General features: G+C 26.2%; 2 protein-coding genes across 2 annotated transcripts; both read left to right on the plus strand.

Moving 5' to 3' along the window:
* Positions 1-5,387: 5,387 nt before the first annotated feature.
* LOC107924935 (F-box protein SKIP27) lies at positions 5,388-6,525 on the plus strand. The gene is made up of 3 exons (XM_016855513.2): positions 5,388-5,864; positions 5,949-6,023; positions 6,124-6,525. The coding sequence occupies exons 1-3, from the start codon at positions 5,607-5,609 to the stop codon at positions 6,310-6,312; spliced, it is 522 nt and encodes a 173-aa protein (XP_016711002.1). The 5' UTR covers positions 5,388-5,606; the 3' UTR covers positions 6,313-6,525.
* A 13,247-nt stretch (positions 6,526-19,772) lies between these two features.
* On the plus strand, positions 19,773-20,519 carry LOC121208510 (uncharacterized). Its single transcript, XM_041079372.1, has one exon. It carries the CDS (start codon positions 19,773-19,775, stop codon positions 20,517-20,519), a length of 747 nt encoding a protein of 248 aa, XP_040935306.1.
* Positions 20,520-21,947: the final 1,428 nt, after the last annotated feature.

The following is a 21,947-nucleotide window of genomic DNA, read 5'->3' on the forward strand; positions in this document are numbered from 1 at the left end:
AAGCATCTAAATAAAGACAAAGCATGACTTGTCTAATTGACATGAATGTATGAAACTATTTTTTTGAAGGGATAAATATTAAAAAAGAATGATTTAAATGTTTTACGTAAATTTTGATTTTATATGATTTTATTTAATTATTATGAATCAATAATATTATTATCAAATTAGTACTGTTTTACGTTGATATATTATATACATAAATAATTATATTAATCTAATATAAAAATAATTGTATGTATTTATTTCTTTAAATGTGCATAATTGAATCAAAATCAAATTTTCGTATATACATAGGAACCACAATTTAAGTTTCATGTGTATAATTGCACCAAATCAAAATTCATGTATCAAATTACACATTAAACTAAACTTAATGTATAAGTATTTTAAAATCCAAGAGATTTATTTATTGTAATAATTATTATTCTTATTATTATTGAGGATAAATCTTAAAATTATACATGAACTTTGATTTAATGTGCAATTGTATATGTACGTGAAACTTTAATTGTGGCTCAAATGTATACTTAAAACCTTAATTTTGATTTAATCATACACATTAAAGAAATAAAGACATCAATTTATTTTTATATTGGATAAAATAATTATTTATTTATGCAATATATAAACATAAAATGACTTTATATCAATAATTGTGTTAATAATTTATAATAATTGAATCAAGTTAAAAATTCATGTATAAGATTACATAAAATCAAAATTTATGTATAAAATTACACATTAAACCATAATTGATGTATAAGTTTGATATTTATCCTTTATTATTATTATGGAATGGGCTGATTTTGTATTAAAGTTATTTAGGTATTGGTTGTGGGCTTGGAAAGTTAATTTAGCGCTAAATAAGCTTTTTCACAATTATGGCTTTTGGGCTTTTAGAATAAAGGAGAACTTTTTTGTGCAAATAAATTTGTATTTTTTTAATTTTAAGATATTTAAATTGGATAATATATTGCATTATTTTTATGAGAATTATATTTTATTTGTAATTTTAAAAGGAAATTTTAATTAAAATAAAATTATATAAAAATTAGTGGGAAAAAAACATATTTTCGTTGTTTTTAGTTAAAATGTTTTGTAAAAATGGAAAAAGTTGAAAACAAATAATTTTTTTAGGTTTCATTTTATGCATTAAATTTACCTTAGTGTGAATAATTTTAGAAGCAACTCTTTATTTTTATAATATTTAAAACTTTTTTTATTTAATTACATTTTATTTTACTATTCTAAGACATTTTCAATAAATTATACTTTAATTTTATTTTTTATTTTGAAAAAACATACCAAAGGCGTTTTCATTATTTTTATATTCAAAACAATTTTCTATTTTCATATACAAAACATATTTTTTCAATTTTCAAAAAAATATAAAATAAAAACTATTTTCTGAAAATGAAAATGGAAACTAAAAAAATTGAAAAACATATCTAGAACCAAACTCACCCTTAAGCTCAGTTTGATTTTTAAAAGTATTTTCTATTTTAATTTTCTATTTTTTAAAATTGAAAAACACGTCTGGTAGGTAGAAATAAAACTATGTGTTTGTATGGGTTTGAATCATAGACAATTCAATTAAAGTTAAAAATTATTATTTTCTATCATTTTCACTTTACAACATTTTTAGTGAAAGCAATTAAAATAACCTTTTATTATTTTCTAATTTTACATATTTTTATTTTTCAATAATCATTTTTAAAATTTTCAATCAAACATCTTATCTTCAATGTTTTCCATTTTTTCAATAAAAAACGAAAATAGCCTCTAGTTTCCAAAACTAAACAATCCCTTGTATTCTAATTTTCCCTCGAACACAAGCATCAACTTATCGCAGGAACAAGACCTAGTGGCAGAAAATCCGGTATCAATGATACATCATCTTCCTGTACCGTAAGATGATTTACATACTTATTTCCTTATCATGTTTTTATAACTTATCGATTGTTGGACCAATCTAGTAATCAATTTATCGATCTAATCAATCTAAATAAATAAATCATTAAAAAATACATAAATTATAATAATAAAATTTGATTTAATTACCCAATTCAATCTATTTTTTTATCAGTCCAACTGATCAGTAAAAAATTGCCGACCAACCCAACCTAATATATATTCTATTAAAAACTTTGACAATAATGACAAATCACCAATTATGCATAAAACATTTATCAATTATAAAATTCTAACAAAGCTTAAATCATATTTTGGGACTTAAACTTGATAACTTATTCTACATTGGGACCTAAATTATTTTTCTTTTTTTTTTGGTCCAAGTTAAGTTCTAAACTTGACAATTATTCTCATATTAGGACTTAAAGTTTTTTAAAATCTAAGTTAGACCCCGAACTTGGCAAGTATTCTCACAATGAAATTTTAGCTCTCTTTTTTTTATCCAAGTTAGTCCTTAAAACCCGTAAAATTTAAGCCTTAATATAAGAATAATTGTCAAGTTCAAGCCCCAATATAAAAAAAGTTACTAAGTTTATGTTTTGATGTGGGACCAACCGTCAAGCTTAAGACCTATCTTGGACTAAGAAAAATTTAAACCCCAACATAAGAAAAAATATAAAGTTCAAACTCCATATGATAATTTAATCCTTTAAACATAATAGTCTAATGTTTTATTCACCGTTTTTAACTCAAGTTTATTTTATATTAATTTTTTCTCTTGCAGTTAAAAGTATCGAATAATTTGAAAATTTTTAATTTTTTAAATATAATTTAAATTTAAATGATAAAATCTTAACTTAGTTGTGAAATCAATTTATCAAATAATTATCAAAACATATATTTAAAGGAAAAAAAAAGTAAAAAGATTAATATTAATTAACTTTTTTTACTTTTGACTCATTGGTAATGAGTATTGACGTGTGCTGACCGCCAATTTAAAAAGTAGATGGATGTGACAGACGCAACGGCCAGGCTAACAGCGTAAAATTAGAATACCAGCATTGCGTACTCACGTGTTCGTTTGCACGTCTAAACCTTAACTCATATCCACCATACGCGTGTCCTATCTGTCCCCCATAACACCCTTCACTATCATTTTTTGTTCCCCCGTCATCTCCCCGTATTTCTATAAAGGTTAAAATATGTCATAGGTCCCTTTATTCTTTGAAAATTATTAATTTAGTCCTTATATTTTTATTTTTAAGAATTCAATCTCTCTACTTTTCAGATTTTAAATTTTAGGTCAAACTGTTAATATTGTTAATATTATTTTATTAAATTTAGGTTCATTACAATGTCATTTTTTAGTTACATTGTTACAAAGTAAGTATTTTTTATATTTTAAACTGTCACACCAACAAATTTAACAGTGGTAACAATTGAACTTGAATTTTGAAATCTGAAAATTACATGGACTATATTTTTTCAAATAAAAGTATATGAGCTAAATTCTAAATTTAGGAAGAATGTAAGGACCTATGACATATTTTAACTTCAAATCCATTAGTTTGATTGTTTTGATTTTTCTTTTTAAAGATCAACCTTTTATTTTAACCACTGTTTTTGAATCGAGTTGATAGTTGTATTAGTTAGATCGCCAATTCTTAGTTCAATTTGCTCAAATAAAATAAGTTATTAAAAGTTTATAAAACATGGTTCAATTAAATATTTAGTTCAATTTAATCGTTTTAAACTAATTCGAGGGTCAGACGATTTTATACATTGTTTTAGACTAATCTACCAACCAGTTCTTGGTTTGATTATGAAAACACCTATTATGACTGAACTATATGGTTAAACCAATTTAGTATTTGATCAGTTCGTCAATCAGTTTGTCTTTTTTAAGTATGAAAAATAAAACATGAATTTAAATTGGTTTGAGTTATAAATTTAAGTCGATAAACTTATGTATTTTCACACCTAGTAATAGATTGAGTTAATCTATATTAAATTACGATAGAGTGGAAAAATATCAGTGAAAAAATATCATGTAATAAATATATTTATTAAAAATTTATTAAGAGTCAAGTGAGTCTTAGCTCAATTAGCACAGTCATTGTTGCCAATGTGGAAGAACGTTGGTTCGAGTACACTGAAGCGTATTATTCTCTTATTTATGGCCCGCAGAGGGGCTTTGGATAGTTCTAAGTATTATGTCAAAAAAATAATAATAATAAGAATGATGAGATTGTCCAAAACAAAAATTATTAAGAACCAAATGAAGTAAAGTTGAAAATTTTAAATTTCATAGTGCTCTTTATAAAACATTACTATGAATAAGTTTTTATTTATTTATAGAAATATAAAAAAGATAAAAATACTGTTATAATAATATAACTTACTTTGTAAAATGAATAAATTTTTTTTCATTTTTATTATCTAACTATATTAATTTTTTTAGTGTTTTTATTTTTTTAGAAAATTAATTACCAAAAAAATAAAATTATATAACTAGATGATTATTTTATAATTTTTTATAATTAAATGATCTAAAAATATATATTAATAATTAAGTAATCATTTTATAATTTTTACAATTGAGTGATAGAAAAGAAAAAATTATAATTTTGACATGTATTGTAGTTTACCTTAACGGCATGCAAAATTGACCAAACCATGATAGCTGATTTGACCAAACTTACTCAATTAAGTTTTAATAAATTTTTTTATCATCACAACAAGTGAACAAACATCACTAATGCCTACTAGATTGAGTAGTAATAAATTTAATACCTCTTAAATAAAATCTTTAATTCGTATTTTGTGAATAAAAATAAAATATTAAAAGAAATTTATTATTATTTAAAGATTTAATTCGACTCGATTTAAAATTTAATTAATATTATTAAATATAATATTATTTGAATTAGATTGAATTAAAAATTAATCAAATAATTTATCTGAAGAAAATTATTTAATTAGTTAATTTATAAATTGATTTAAACAAATTGAATCTGATGAAAAATTGATTAAATATTTTTTATTTATATAAAATTTATTGATAATTTATTTAATTATCAGTTAACCAAATTATGAGAACTGCCCATTAAGAGTTCCGTAGACGAAAAAGAAGCGTGTTATAGAAGCAGACCAACAAAGCCGACTTTGGATGAGATTAGACCGGCTAATCTTCCACCTCAGCACCACCCAAGTTGCTTCTCTACCTCCACCTAATTTTTCGCCACGCGTCACTTTTCAACGGCTAGTTTGTAATTTAACCGCCAATTCACGCACGACCTTAAAATTCCATCCCCCAACACACGGGTGAAAGTTAAAAAAAGAAGACTTATCCTCTTTTACTGGAATTCTCCAGTAATTTCCAGGGGTAAAAAGCAAATAAGGAATAAAAAAACGCGTAGATATTTAATTTTATTTCTTCACCGGTATATAAGGAGGAGTTTACATTTTTAAAGCAACTCTGTTTATCCAAGGCAACTTCTTTGTTTCCTATTTCAAAAAAAAAAAAAAACATTGTTATCTTCACTCAAATTTAGAAATTCTAGGTTTTATCTTATCTCTAAATTTGACTATAAAAAACCCCAGATTTTCTTTTTGTGTTTTAAGATCTAAGGTATTATTTCACAAAAAAAATTCTTTTTTAGATTTTTTTCCCCCCTTTTGTGAATTCTGTCATGGAATTAGTAAGCCATACATCTTCACTGAAGTTGAAACATGATTGTATGAATGAAAAACGAGGAGAAAATTTAGGGCTAGGGTTCGTGAGATATACCCATGGATTAAGGAGGAAAAGGATTGGGATATCGAATGAAATTGACGATGGGACCAAAGCTTCATCGTTGAAAAGGCAGTGCAGTAAGAGAACGATGATCGATGATGATGATAATTGCTATGAAAAATCTGCTCTCGAATCACTTCCACAAGATATTATTGTAAGCAGCTTTAATTTTTGGTTTTCCAATTAGTTTCTATTTTTGGGAATTGTTTACAATTTTTTTTTTGTTTTCTTTTTGCAGATTAAGATTATTTGTGGTGTGGATCATGAAGATTTGAACCGGCTTCCTATTGTTTCTAAATCAATCAGAGAAGCTGTAAGTACAAAACATTTCAATTCAATTCAAATCATTTTTTTCTTCTTTCTTTAACCATTTAATCTGATTATTTACTGTGATTATTCTTATTTTTCTGCAGGCTATGGTTGCAAAGCAATTGCATTTTGCATATAGTACACCAACAAAGGTGAAAGCTTTTAAAACATCAATAGATTTCGATGAACAAAGTGAATCAAACGACTTGGAACTTGAAGCTCAACAATGGCGGTCACACAGGTCAATCAACAAGAAAAAACTTGCAGATATATCAATACAATTGTTTTTGTAAATAGCGTGTTGTTTGCTATTAAATCAGTGCATTACAAGCCATTATTTTCTTCAAAGTTTTCATTGAAGAATGAGAATTTTTTGGCTTGTTTTTATGCATCTTGTTGTACAAAAAAAGAAGAAAGCGATAGTATTTGTTTGAGGGGTCATGTTCTTGACCCTTCTGATTTGATTAAAAAAAAAGTTAAGCTTAATAAAGATGGTTCATATTCAATCTTTGAAGCATTCAATGTTATAATCTTTGTTTACCTCTGTTCAATGTTGTGCAAAGATTCAGATTCCATTAATGGATATGTACTCTTTTTCTCTGCTTTTAATCAATTAAATGTGTTTTCAATCTATGAATAGATTCAAGAGAGATTTGGAGATTAAATTTGGATTAATTGTTGGGAAACATGTTTGCAAAGCAATGTACTAGACATGGCAAACTTGGGTTAGTTCCTTTAGATATTCTTGATCTATGTTTCAGATTCTAAATCGATCATAGATTTTCGAAACGCTTTAGTTTGGTCTTTAAATGTTGTTCAAATATGAATCATAAATTTTAAGGGTTACAAGATAATTTTAACATTATAGGCCAAGACCATCGGTTACACTTATTTACCCTTGTTTGTATATGCCTAAAATCAAGAAAACAAAATATTTTCTTTCAAAGAAACCTATATTTTTGCTACCATAAAAATTTAAACAACTACGATTTTAAAATCTCGATTTTACCAACTCAACTAATGTTTTATTGTTGGATTTATGAGAAAAACAATGGGAATGTGTGTGAATTAAAGACAGGTGTTAGAGGAGTTAAACGCGGTAATGTACTAAAATGGTTATGTTACAAAATCTAGCTGTTGTCTACTAGAGTCAAACTAAACCTTGATTTCAGCTAATCAACACGCATAAATTGAAAGTATATTGAAAATTTTATGCCATAATTGAAGATAATCAACTTTTTTTTTTTACAAAACATGATTACGTCAATGTTCTTAATTTCCCCTTTTTAGTTAGTTAAAGAAAGCTTATAGCTAAAGCAACAAAACCGAATGTGAAACCATTTTGTTGGTGTTCTGTTTTTGCTCTTTTGATGAGTAGTGACCAGCTTTTTAGCGTATTAACAAAGTCACATGCTCCCCACATGGGGATATTGTAATTGAAATAATGTCTTGAATTATTTCAATAAAAGTTTGATAGAAAATGATTAAAAATAAATTGATTTAGTTCATAAATTAATCCAATTAGTTCGATTAGTCAATCTAATTATGTTTTAAGAACACTAGTTATATTATCAAATTTTGACGAATCATAATGAATCTAGTTACCAAGTTCAAATACCAAAGTGGATCTTGGACTTAGGAGGATAAGGGCAAAAAATTTTATTACCCCTTAAAAATAACAAATATAAAATGTCCACGCTTTAGAGCTAAATTTATTATTATATCAATGAAAATTACGTACAATTGATAGAAAACATTAACATCGAATCGAGACAAATTGTTATTAATTGCTCACTTTTGAAATTGAAAAGAATTAAATTGTTTTGATTTTTTTGAAATGGACCAATTTACTCAATGTCAAAATTGATAGGCACTAAAGTGGTCTTTTTACCGATTGATATGATTCCAAAAATTCTAGAATGACTTATTCATATATATATATATATAAAGCACAATCTGTTGATATGACATGTTACGGGCAACTAAGTACAAAGGTACTGTGTATAGTGACATATTACCCCTTAGAAATTACATGTATCTTAAATACTTCTCAAAATATTATGAACTAGTAAGGTGAAACCATGCAAATGTCAAACACACACAACAAGAGCTTACTAAATTGGTAACGGACAAACCTACGTGTCAAGCAGACTTTGTACTTTGTATTATTTGTACAACAACACTATATATAAACCTAAAGTGTTGTTTTCGAAATAAACCCTAAACTATTTATTATTATTAAAGTTTAAGCTTTTTTTTTTATAATTAAACGTTGAAAGAGCATAACACGACAAGTATGATTAACTACAATAATCAGACTTCAAAAACATAAGCCTGTCACGGTTTTAACCTAAAGTTTTTGCCTACCTCATATACTTTTCAACTGCTAATTTTTTATTGTCTTTTTCTTTTTCTTTGTCTTTTTCTTGTTTAAGATAATTATATTTAAGTCCATAAATAAATATTTTGGCACAAATATCGATTAATGGTGTGACCTTGTTAAAAGAATCTATTTAGGGATCCATTGTTTATGTAAAGTCTGCTACCCCACGAACCTGTTTCATTTTTCATGCATATCTAGAAATTCCAAGAATCCAATGTTTTTCATTTCAACCTTTATATATTTATATGAAAAGGCATCCAATGTTTTCATTTATGTTTTTTTCTTTTTTCATTTTATTTAAGATTAGTGTTATGGCACGCCCATGGTGAAGAATGAAAAAAATCGGTAAAATTATCATGAAGGTTCTTATATTAAGAGTTAGATTTTGTTTTGCTTCATCTATTAAAGAAATGGGTAAATTAGTTTTTGTACGATTGATCAAAGAGTAAATTGATTATTTTGTTAAAAATTTATTCTATTTTTTACTGTTAAAAACTAGTCTTACATCAACATGATGTACATGTGGCAAACCGTGTTTCATTATCTAGTTATTCCATTAGTTACGCCAATTTTTAACAATATAAATAGACAAAAATTTTAATAGAAAGGATCAATTTGCTTTTCGATTTAGTGTACATGAACTAATTTACTAATTTTTTTTAGTAAATGAGGCAAAACGAAATATCTAGCTCCTAGTATTGAAGACTCAATGTACTTTTAACGAAAAAAAAAACTTTGATGATATATATGATTTAAAAAAAAATCTAATATATATTAAATTACTAGTATTTACAATGTGGGTAACATTTTAAAGAATATAATATTCATAAAAGACTTTATGCAAAAAAAAAAAAGAATCTAATAATAATAAACTTTAGGTTATGGTAAACGTATGATTGAGTCGGATTGATGCAGAATTTTAAGTTCGAGCTAGACTAACTTAAAAAGTAAGTTAAAAATTTTACTTAAATCTAATCTAAATTAAAAATGATAACTCGTGCCCAACTTAACCCGACTCAAATTAACCGTTCCAACCTGGAGATTGCTCCCAAACTGGTGGACATGTCATGCCTGCTCTCTTTTATTTGAACATGTTGATTTTAATATATTAATAATACTAGTGTATAAATATTTGCACTCTAAACCTGTCATGCTTCTAATAGTGTTATACATTTGCCTTTAATTTAAAACTATGATCCAGATAATAATTAGTTAAGAGTAAAACATAAGTTGTTGTCAGCAATGCAGTTCTATGATTGGGGTTTTTCTCTTCTAATTTTTTTTTTTGGGATTGAGGAAAAAGAATAGAAGTATAAACATGTAATTCAGTTCGGATCAAGTTTGGATTAAAAAAGCTTACTTAACGTTCAATCCATTTATAAAACGAGTCTTATTTTTTGTCCAAGCCTATTTTTGGACCTGTAATTTTGCTTAAACTCTCTCACTTTTCAGACGGATGACCCGACCTATAATTAGGTTTACAACTACTATGTTAGTGAAAAAATATATAAAATATATTTATTAAAAATGTACATAAAAATAAATTAAACTCTTGATCAAAATGATAAAGTTAAATGTTTAAAATCATGGATTAAAATATGTTTTTTAAAATACTCTCAAATTTTTAATTATTTTTTAATTTAATTATTGTTTAATTGATTCATCATACCTAACTTAAACCGAGTTTAAATAATAAATATAAATAATTTACTTTCTTGCAAACTTTATGGGTCATACTCATAATTCCACGAAACCATATTTCTGTTTAGGCCCAAATCTGTTCAGCAACATGGTCCAATGTAAACGAACAACATGAGCCCAAACCACATGTTGGGTGATAATTAAGACCCATGAATTTAGTGGGTCTGGTTGATTTTAAATTTGATCAATCTAAATCAGGTAGCTTCAGATTTCAAAAAAAAAAAATCAATTCATTTAAGACTTATATTGTTTCGGGTTCGAGTCATTTTTGAATTTAAGTTGTTTTGAATTTAAGTTTGAAGGTTGAATTTTTTTCGGGTCTTGTCATTAGGAGTTCAAATCATTTCAAATTTTGGTCATTTTAACTTCTAACATTGAATAATTTAGGAGTCACGTATTTAAGTCATGTCAAACTTAAGTATTTTGAAATTCAGATAATATGACAACAATTTTAACTTACAATCAGTTTGGATTTTAATCGATTCGAGTTCGGATAGTTTCGCATTTATTTCTTGTTGTTACTCATGTTTGGGCTTAGTCTAATTCCATAGCCTAAAATATATGCCCAGCTCAAGTACGGCTAGAATGGGCTTACTGATATGCTACCGGTCAGAATTCATTACTGAATTTAATGAAGGAATAATACTAAATTTATTCCTTCAACATTTATCTTTTATTGTCACTATTGCCTTATTTTTGTATCTTTCATATTCGTTTTTACAGTTTATATTTAGGGTTTGTGGCTATGCCTCTCAACAATTTCATTTTCAAGGTTTGAGTCTACATCTTCCTTTAGAAATGCAATATGTATTATCATTGCACGCAACACTTGTTAATTTTTTCATCACTTTGATCCTCAGCTTTCAATATTTAATCAAATTATTTTTTATCGGACGAGCAAATTGATTGAATTTTTAATATTTTAACAATAGTAATGCGGTGGCCCATATGATAATTTCCATATGCTTCGTAAAAATTAAAAGTACGCACAAAAAGTTTAAAAAAATATATTCATATCAATCATAAAGTACAAATAGAATGTTACGGAAGTTTTTATGTAAGTGCAATTAAGTTTTTAATAATTTAATCAAATTTTTTATAAAAAAATAATTTAACTAAAATTTAAAAGTTGAACGTGGAAGTGATAAAAAAATTATAATTAATTATTTAGTCCTTTAACAAACACTTGGACAAAAATACTATAGCTCCGTTGAAAAAGCAATGCAGTCAGAGAATGATGGTGATGATGCTTGATTAGATTATTTCAAATTCTGATGGTTTTAAATTTAAGTTATTTCGAATTCGATAAATTTTTATTTAATTTTTATATTTTTTATTTATTGAATTTTTATGATGAAATTAATTCACATCAATTTAAATTTTCGAATTTGAGTTAAAATTAAAAAGCTACAATATTGTTATACAATTATACAATAGTGGTGGTAGCCTACAACATGCATGCTATATTTTTTAGGCTCCAATATCACCTATATTTTTAGCTAAGTCCTCTCAACTTATCCATCCACATACACTAGTTTCTCAACACTAATAACCAACAAACTCTTAGCTTTATGTATTTTCAGATGTCATTCTCAATCAACAATTATTGTTGAGAGTGAATGAGGTTTCTGCTCAATGATAACTTTAAGATTTTAAAAAATTTGAGTTTTAAGGTTTGAGTCTGATCAATGATGAAGTTAAGAATTTTTAATGGAAGAGTTGAGATTTAGTAATATATTTTGATGGGAGTTAAAATACAATTTAACCATGTATACTTAAAAAAATTATAAACTTTGAAGGAATTAAAACTGAAATTTTTCATTTCAAGGGGTCAGGGCTATGGCTGTCCCCTTTGCTTTATCCCCTGAGTTTCACCGTATGTAAATATATGGGCTCTCCGTCAAGTTTATTTTAATTAATTAGTAAGTAGTAAGAGTTGAATTAATTATTCGATTTAATGCTTATAATGCATTAATTGATGATTTAGATTGTTATATTATATAACAAGAACCGACAAAACCAGCACTAATTTCCATCTTAAAAACCATGTCAAGTATAAGCAAAGTGTAAAAAGGTTTTCAGTGTCATTGTCCAAGGAAATTTCTCATCATATATATAATAATGCTTGCAATGGGAAGTAGCTAGTGGCTCCTAGCTGTTTAGCTTGTGTTTGGGGTGACACTTTTGTGGTTTCAACACTGTCTCAAACAACATGGCAATGAAAGCTATATCTGATTCCAAAATATAGAGATTAGAGAGGAGATAACCATAATTAGCTTCAGTGCACTTGAACCACATATTTTTGTATGGGCAACAATGCTTATGCCAAATGAGTTAAGACTCAATTAACTGTTAAATATAGATTTTATCATGTGTTAATTTATAGTTTTAAAAGGATTAAATAATTTTATTCATTTTACTGGACAAATAATAATTCTCTCCTATATTAATTTATAATTAAATAATTTCTAAAGGGTTTAATTAAACAATTTTAAAACTTCAAGGGAATAATGAATTTTTCCAAATTTTCTGGTGGCCTGACTTGTATTATCATATGCTACTAAATAAAATAAAAATATAAACCGACATGGGTTTTAAATTTTAATGTAGATTATAAGTTAAGTAAGTTGACCGATTCGATTATATAAGTTCATAATTGATAATTGACTAACTTAACTTATTGTGAGCATTTACAAAATCGAATTAACTATTATAACTAACTTCTCTCAAAACTATTGATTTAGCCAATCAAATTAATTTTAACCGACTTTTACTTATTTGTAATAACGATATGATACATATTATTCACAAAAATGTGTATATATAATAAATATTAAATCAATTTTCTTCTATACTTTATCTCTTTTTTTTGTTTAAAAAATCTGACATATGAATTGTATATGCATGAATTATTGTTACATTGGTCACACACATAGTAATCAGAATCACTTTATGTATGATGAACATTATATTGACCTTATCAATATAGAATATTCCACAAAAAAGAAAAAGGTGAGAGAGAAAAGAACCTATAAGGCTGTAAATTCATTGTTTGTTCTTTCCACTCTCAATCATAACATTGTATTATTTTTCTTGGAAGTCAAGCTAGGTAGACCCTAAAACTTTATATTGTTTCAAATATCGGTTGTTTTGATTTGAGATAAAAAGAAATGAATATCAAAATGACAATAATTAAAGTTTTAAATTCGAATTTTATAAATAAATAAAAAATAAGGTTTAATTTTATCTTAGAGGACAAATAAAAATCAAATTCAATAGATTTCAAGTCGCCTAGACTCAATAGATTTTCTATTAAGATTTTTGGTCATGTTGAGGTCAAGTTTTGGTGAAATCCGCCTCGTCTTGCCTTGATACATTTATTGAAATACCATTATATTAATTTTTAACTATTTTATATTTTTAATTATAATTTTTATAATAATTGATAATATATATTTAAATTAGTTAAAACTCCGATGGAGGGCAGGGTAATATCATACCGGGTTTTTGTGTATAGAAATGAAAATTGAGATGGGGGTTAAGGTGGACAAAAAACCATCTAACTTTATTCCGTTGTAATCTCTTGTTGGAACCTAATATGATTATCGAATATCAAAAAATCTTAAATAAAAAAAATTAAAATTAAAACATTTAGAGTTGAGAACATGAATAAAAATATGATTGAAATATTATATATATATATTTATATATATATAAACCCCTCTCTTTTTTTCAATTTTAATTATTTTTCCCAAAATTGAAGTTTTTTTTTTTAATGCAAAGCTCTGTTCGGGATACCTACCTACTTTTTTTACACATACCACGTGCATAGTAAGGAAAAAAGGATGAAAGGGTATTTATCAATGCAGACATCCATGGCTACTGGTGGCTTAGTGGCTGGTCCAGGTCCTAGTTTAAAAACTGATGCTTAAAGGGTTAGGCACTCTCCTTTTCAATTTATAGCCAAAGCAAAGGCTTGGCATTTGGTAGGTGCTAAAGGCAACACCAGCTGGGTGTGTGTCCGTTGCTTTGCTTTTGGACCATCCACTGCTTTGTTGTTGCTGGGTTTGATCGTCCTTGCTACTGATGAAATTGCCCAAAACAAATATGTGCTTGAATTCGAAAATTTCACCCATTAATTCGAATATAAAACTCGACCAACTTGTTTCAACTATGAAAAATTAACAACTTGAACTTGTTTTATCGAAAATTGAAAATGACCTAAACTTAAAATGAAAACAAGAAATGATTTGAACTTGGAAAAACCCGAACCTAAAATGATTTTATACTTGAAAGGACTTTAACAATTAAACTGAAATGACATCGACTCTAGATGACCCAACTCGAAAAATCTAATTGAAAAATATGAATGCCCAAACACAAAACGGCTCGAACTTAAATTGACTTAAATAAATAAACAAAAAATAACATCAACTCAAGATGACCCAACCCGAAAACTTCAGTTGAGCAATACAAATGATTGAACACTTAGCGACCCAAACAAAGTATAATACGAGCTCGTAACAACCTAAATCTGAAACAACTTGAACTTGAAACTTATCCAAACTCGAAGCTAACGTGGGATGAAGAACAAAAAATTGTTGAGGAGGATGAAATAAAATTATAAAATTTTGTACTGCCAATGCTAAAAAATTGTATTAGAAAAACTTAGATTAAATTGTTAACTTTTCACAGGGTCAAAAATGCAATAATTTCATTTAATGAAAGGCTAAAAAGATTTAAATTTAATGTCTTAATTTATGGGAGGACCTAAAAGAAAATTTCTTTCCTAGGAAATAATTTAAACTTATAATTACTTGGTAATTTTATATTTTGAATTCAATAGATCTAAATTGACTCAATTTATATCTAACTCAACTTGCGCAATATGTACTTCACTACTTGTATCGTATTAAAAGTTTAACGTCGAGAACTTTATTTTTAAGCTATTACAACTGAAAAAGGATTATCTCAAAGGGTGATACATGAACAACTAGGGCAATATACTCTCCACCATGTTTTCTCAAGGAATAAAAGCAACAAAAAAAAAGGGGGATTGAGATGGTGAGATAAGAGACAATCAAACTTAATTTCCTTTTCAAATAAAGAAAAAAAAAAGATAAAACAACCATGATGAAGAAATGGAAAGAAAAGATGAACAAGAAAGTGAATGAATGTGGGAGAAAAAGGAAGAAATAATTCTGGGATAAGATCATAGTCCCCACAAATCCAATATGTTCAACAATTTTTTAGTGGAATCAAATTATTTTTCGTGTTTGTTTTACGATTCATGAAAATTTATTTTTTGGAGTTCTTAGTTGTTTTCCCCAAAAACGTCATGTATAAAGTTCAAATTTGAGTTCTCTTTGACGAATGAAGCTAACAATTTTGTAATGGTGTCGAGCCAATTTAAAAAAAAAACAAATTGGGTGGAGGGGGAGCAAAGCTAAAAAGTTTTATGTTAAAAAATGCAATTTTTTCATTTGGCCTAAAGCTCTAAAGGATTAGAATGGAACTCCAAATTTGCATGAGGGACTAAAAGAGAAATTATCCCATCAACCAATGGGCCAAACCTCGGTGAACATATAACGATGGCCCTTATAAATTGCATTTTACCCCATCTACTCAAACAATGAGTAAATTATTAGTTCGTATACATTAGATCAAAAAGTAAACTAATCATTCTATTAAAAATTCCATTTATTTCTACTATTAGAAATTGATCCCTGTACATTAATTTAAAATTCACGTGACATGCTATATGTCACTATCTAATTATTTCATCAACTACGCTAATTTTTAATAATATAAATATATTTTGCTTCAACTTCCAATAACTTCACCCTCAAAATATATTGTTGTCATGCCTCTTTGCCTGTTAATTAAAGAGGATGCAAATTAACTGTTTGTTGTCAACTTAGGTTACTTTAATGTGGTTTCATGTGGGGACAATAAATGTAGTACTAGTAAGGTAGCAATGTTATTCATTTATTATTGTGTTAATTCAACTACATGTTCCCTAAATCAATTAGGTTTTTAAAATTATTTTAAATGTGTAAAAAGGACTCAATTTTTAAAAAAAAATTAATTCTCTACTTTTTTTGTTCTCAATTGGGTACTTAAGCTTTTAAAATGTATCAAAAAGATCCTCAAACTCTTTCAGAAAAAAAGAATTAAGCCCTTACTCTTTTTTTTCACTCAATTGAGTACTTGAACTGTCAAAATTCATAAAAAAAATGTATCAAAAAGGCCTTTTAAACGTTAAAGTTAACTGTTCCTAATTTTTTTTCAATTAAAACCACCCAATGTCATAACCACAACATGACATGTGACAAAAAATAATAAAAAATAAAAATGAACAAAAGTTATAAAAAATATTAAATTTTAATTAAAAATAGAAAAATCCTAGAAAATATAAAAGAAATTGAAAAATTTTATAAAATCATAAAAAAATTATAAAATGTATTAAAAATGTGATTTAACCATTAACGACCTTATTTTTTTCCAGTTAAAGTCTATCACATGTCGCAACACAGCATTACATGTGGCGAGAAATGATAAAAAATAAAAATCAATAAAAGTTATAGAAAAATTATAAAATGTTTTTTTTTGTATGATAAATTTTATAATTTTTTTACGAATTTTATATTTCTTTACATTTTTTAATTTTCTTACGACTTTATAAAATTTTATAAATTTTTCTATATTTTCTATATACTATAATTTTTATGGTTTTTATAAAAATTTACAATTTTTTATATATTTTTTATGATTTTTATAATTTTAATTTTTAAAATTTTTATAACTTTTATTAATTTTTATTTTTTTATCATTTTTTACTACATGTCAGGTCATGGTTGTGGCATGTGGTGACTTTAACTGAAAAAAATTAGGAATGGTTAAATTTAACGGTTAAAAGGCATTTTTAATGCATTTTGGCAGTTTGAGGACTTTAATTACTTTTTTTTAAAAAAGTTTGAAGACTTTTTGCATACTTATACCTTTAAATTTTGTAAATTCTAATTAAATCATTAATAATGTGTATATCATGTTTTTTGTTACTTTATTTGTTAATTTAAACATTAAATGTTAATTCAAATATAACACAGAATATATTAAAAATACATAGATCAAATTATAAACAATAAACCTAGTGGATGGGTAGCTTCAATCCATTGGGCTACAAAGCCAATAGTGTGGGTGCAATTTAAAAAAACTATTTCTTTTTTCCTTGACTTGACAGGTCTTTTGTAAAGGAGAGATTGATAAAAATGACTTAATTGATTTGAGGATTTAATTAGAATTTTTTTAAATTTTAATATCAATTTAAAATTTAAGTCATAATTTATGGACAATTGATGTAATTAACTTTTTGTTTTTATTAAATTTAAAAAATGAGTTTATTATAAATTTATATTTTATTAAGGGTGAGTATTTGGTATATTAACAGTGTACTTTTTTTTTATTTTATTAGCAATTTCAGAAAATTGGCATGTGTCTTTTTAAAAAAAATTTATTATACTCTTATAGAACACTTGTTAACCACCTTACTCAGATATTATTTCAACTAACATCATTGAACACTAAGTTATTTCCTATTTAAAATACATAGATTATATTTTAAATACGTGTATCTACCATGTGAACAATTTGGATATTATGTGTTTTATATATAATGTCATTAAAATTGATGAGGGGTTTTTTTTTCTACTTTTCTTTTTTTAACATATCATACCCAAGTAAAATCCATGCTTTAAGTTTACACATATTTAAAATTTGATCAACGCATCATTTTCGAGCTAATATTTAACACCCCAACTTATGAAGGGACCTGGTTCATATGATATTGACACTTTAAGGACTCTCAATTAAAATATTTTGATATTTAAAATCAATTAACCCCTTTTTTTTATAAAAATTATTTTAACTGACATCATTAAATACTAATTAATTTTCCAGCAAACAATTATGATTAAAGACGGAAGAAAATACTTAAATTATCCATAACCTTCAAACAATGTCATTAAAAAAGTTTACATATGTTTCAAGTTTTTACACTTTCCGTAAATCCCAAATTTAATTTAAGAATTTAGTTTCTCTGCTTTTTAAAATTCAAGAATTTAAATTCATTGTTAATACTGTTAAACTTCTTCTATTAAATTTCACTTGTGTGATATTTTGAAATTAAAAAAATATACACTTGGAAGCTATATAACCACAAAAAAAGTATTGAACCTAAATTTATTAAAAAAATTAACAGTATAAACAATTAAACTTACATTTTTAAATTCGAAAAGTAAATGGACTAAATTCCTTTAAATAAAAGTAGAGATAATAAATTCCAAGTGTATCAAAAAGTGCATAGACTCTAAACATATTTTAACCTCATTAAAATTTTTAAATTTTCTTTTATTTCATTAACCATATATAAGTTGTCAATGCAACAAGTTCACTAAACGTTTTAAATATGCTTCATATAAGATTCGGGATATTTAACACTCAAATTAAGACAGGCCCTAATTGATAGGATACAAATATTTTGAGTATTCAATTAAAACATTTTAAAAATTATGACCAATTTAGAATCGAGATTATAGTTTAGGTACACATGGTGCAATTAACCCATTTAATAAAGACTGCCTTAACTAATATCATTAAACCCTAATCAATATATCCTACCAAAGAATAACATTTGATGTTTGGTTATAAAGGGAAAGGCAAAAGATAACTTGTAAATTGACTCTTAATTACATCTCCATTAGGAAGAAGAAATAACAAAGGTATGGGGAGTGATGAAGAGTTCCAAAAATGGTTCAAAATCTATTTTTAATTAGTTTAAATATCTTAATCCTCGGATTAATACCATTAACCATATTTTAATATTGATATTATGTCCATTCCATTGCTAACAAAATCTCCATTTTCGATTCCCATAGATTTTATTGGTTTAACCCTTTTCAAGTTTATAATATGATTTTTTTTATATTATATTTTATTGTATAGATTATACTCTAATGTAAAATTGTTTATGCTTAGATTTGGTCATTTACAAATGGGATAAATATAAAAGCTATACATGAACTTTTAATTCGATTCAATTTTCATAAATTATTGATAATATTATAGAATTAATATTATTTTATTTTGATATATTATATACACAAATAATTATATTAATGCAATATGAAAATAAATGTATACATTTATTTCTTTAAATGTGTATAATTGAATTAAAATCAAAACAATTCAAATTTTATGTATATAATTACAATAAATTAAATTTTAAATATTAAATTACACATTAAACTAATATTTATATATAAATTTAATATTTACCCATTTTAAAGACTATATTTGGAATGAACCGAACTTGAGCAATTATTTATAAATCTAAACTAAACCCGATCCAATCCGCCGAGAGACGAACTTTTAGTAGTAAAGAAAGAGTGACAATGGTCATCTAGGTAATTGCACATTAGCAGCAACACTTTCGTTATATTCCATGCCTCACTCTTACGCACTCTTCTCACAAAAAAGTTATTAAAAACAGAGACTTGCCATGAAGAGTGAAGCAACAGTAAGTTAAGCACTCCCCCCTTCTTTAAAAACCCTTCCAACAATAGAACTCCTTTCCTTTCCTGCAAAAAATTTCTTCTTCTTCTATTTTTAATGGAAGGAATTCATAATGTGAATCCTTGGGATTGCTTCAAATCGATCGAACTCACCACCACCACCATGGTTTCAACAATTTCCAACAACAACGATCCTCTTTTCTCTTGCATCATCACTGTTTTCATTTTGATCCTCCTTTATTTCCCACATAGATTTTTTTCTCTAAGAATCCTTTTCTCTCCCGTCCTTGTTTTAACCGCTTCGCTGTTGTTTTCCCTCCTTCGTCTCGGTGTTACCCAGAGAACCCAAACGGAAACCACCGGGAAAATTATAAGCCCCGCTGTGCCCGAGGAAGAAGATAAAGAAGAAGAAACGGATTCTTCCCAAGGAGAGCTCAAATGGGAGACATGCAAAAATGACCCAAACCTTGCAATACGAAGCTTTGAAGAAACGTTCGTCGAATGGGACGTGAAAGCTCCGTTAGAGGTCATACATGAAGAAGGAGACGAAGAAGGAAAGGATCCGGATCCGAATCAGAATCAGAATCAAGATCAAAATCAGACCCATGGTATTGAAAGGTACCCATCGTTATCACTTTACTACCCGGAATCGGACTCGGATAGTTCTTCTTCTACGTCCGATGAAACGGATTTTCCGGAGATCGGAGAATGGGTTTCGTCGGAGAAGATTGGGTACAGGTGGGAAGAGGAAGATAAGGAAGGGTTGATTGAGATAGTACTTGATAAAAGAGAGATTGATTTTCATGGTGAAGATGATAATTTGATAGAGATTGATATTTCTTAAGGTTTTAACAGGGTTTAGCTTAAGTTAAATTAATGTTGCATTAATCAAATTAATCAAACGATTAATTTTCTAGAAAGTATAACAAAGGGAGAGATTTGAGGTTTTGAGAATGTTTTGGTAATGGATTACCGTTTTTGTATGATATTAATGTCTTAAAAAGTATAATTAGTCACTAAACCCAAGAGTTTTGATTGGGTAATGAGATGACTGATGTGCAATTTTTCCTTTTTCCCCATTTTCTTTTTTAATGTAAAAAGTCATAGAATGTACTGTGAATAAAGAAGTTGGTTTCTTTCAAGTTTTGAGTTTGGTTATGGAGTTTAAGTTTTGTGGATATACAAAAATAATTAAAAAAATTTACATTTTTGGGTTGAATGATTTAGGGTGGGTTTGGATGGACAGAGTGTTTATCTGCGGTTAATGTAAATACAACGGTGACAGTGAGATTAGATATTATAGTATAAGACAATAAGTAAACTAAACACACCGCACCACACATCCAAATCTACAATTATTCGACTAAATCAAACTTAAACTTAAATTAAACAATATTAACTTTTTTTTATATAAAAACATATATTTTATTATTTTTAAACAATGAAGTGATCTATTTGCTCCGGTTGCTCGATCGAGTTTGGTTTATGAATAACTTTAAATTCAATGCATTTATTAAATATTTGTGTTTTTTTAATACAAAAGCTTATTTTTTATTCATAACTTCATATTTAAATCTACAATCTATATAAAAATATAAGTTTGAAAAAAATTGAACCGACGAGAATACCCTTTATTTTCTCTCATATTAATAAATTGACATTTAAAAATATTTATTTTTATAAGTAACTTTTATTTTTATATTTATTAATATAATAAAATAAAATTATAACTTGAATAGAAATCTAAATATATAAATAGAGACTGATTTTATCTTTTAATTATCATTTAATTAGTGTTAGATTCATACATCAATTAAAATTTAAATTTAAATCTAAAAATAAAAATTTAAGTTTAAATCTAAAAATAACGTCCATTATTAGTATCTAAGAAAAATCAACCGTGAAAAAAATAAAAATTATTTACATTAAAAAACAATGACAGCAGAGAGCACAGGAGATAAATGTAAGATCATTTTTTAATTTTATAATTTGTCTATTTCGTACAAAATAAGTACTCTTTTATACTTTTTTTTATCTTATTATTATACAAGAAATTTTAAACAAATGAGAGAAAAATTTAAAAAACTAAAAAAAATACCATATAATATTTAAATAATTATTTTTTAACTATTATTGAATTAAAAATATTCATTAATTTAATGTAAATATATTTTCTACTTATCATGAATTGTTATTATAATTATGCATGTTGTTTTATCTTTTTATTTTAATTTAATATTATAATTTACTTGTTAATATAAAATATTCTTTA

The sequence above is a fragment of the Gossypium hirsutum genome, chromosome A10, assembly GCF_007990345.1.
Source record: "Gossypium hirsutum isolate 1008001.06 chromosome A10, Gossypium_hirsutum_v2.1, whole genome shotgun sequence".
Taxonomy (NCBI): Eukaryota; Viridiplantae; Streptophyta; class Magnoliopsida; order Malvales; family Malvaceae; genus Gossypium; species Gossypium hirsutum.

Coding starts and splice junctions, on each gene's coding strand:
- LOC107924935 (XM_016855513.2), top strand. CDS start 5,607: ATGGAATTAGTAAGCCATACATCTTCACTGAAGTTGAAACATGATTGT. Junction 5,865..5,948: donor CACTTCCACAAGATATTATT/GTAAGCAGCTTT, acceptor TTCTTTTTGCAG/ATTAAGATTATTTGTGGTGT. Junction 6,024..6,123: donor CTAAATCAATCAGAGAAGCT/GTAAGTACAAAA, acceptor ATTTTTCTGCAG/GCTATGGTTGCAAAGCAATT.
- LOC121208510 (XM_041079372.1), top strand. CDS start 19,773: ATGGAAGGAATTCATAATGTGAATCCTTGGGATTGCTTCAAATCGATC.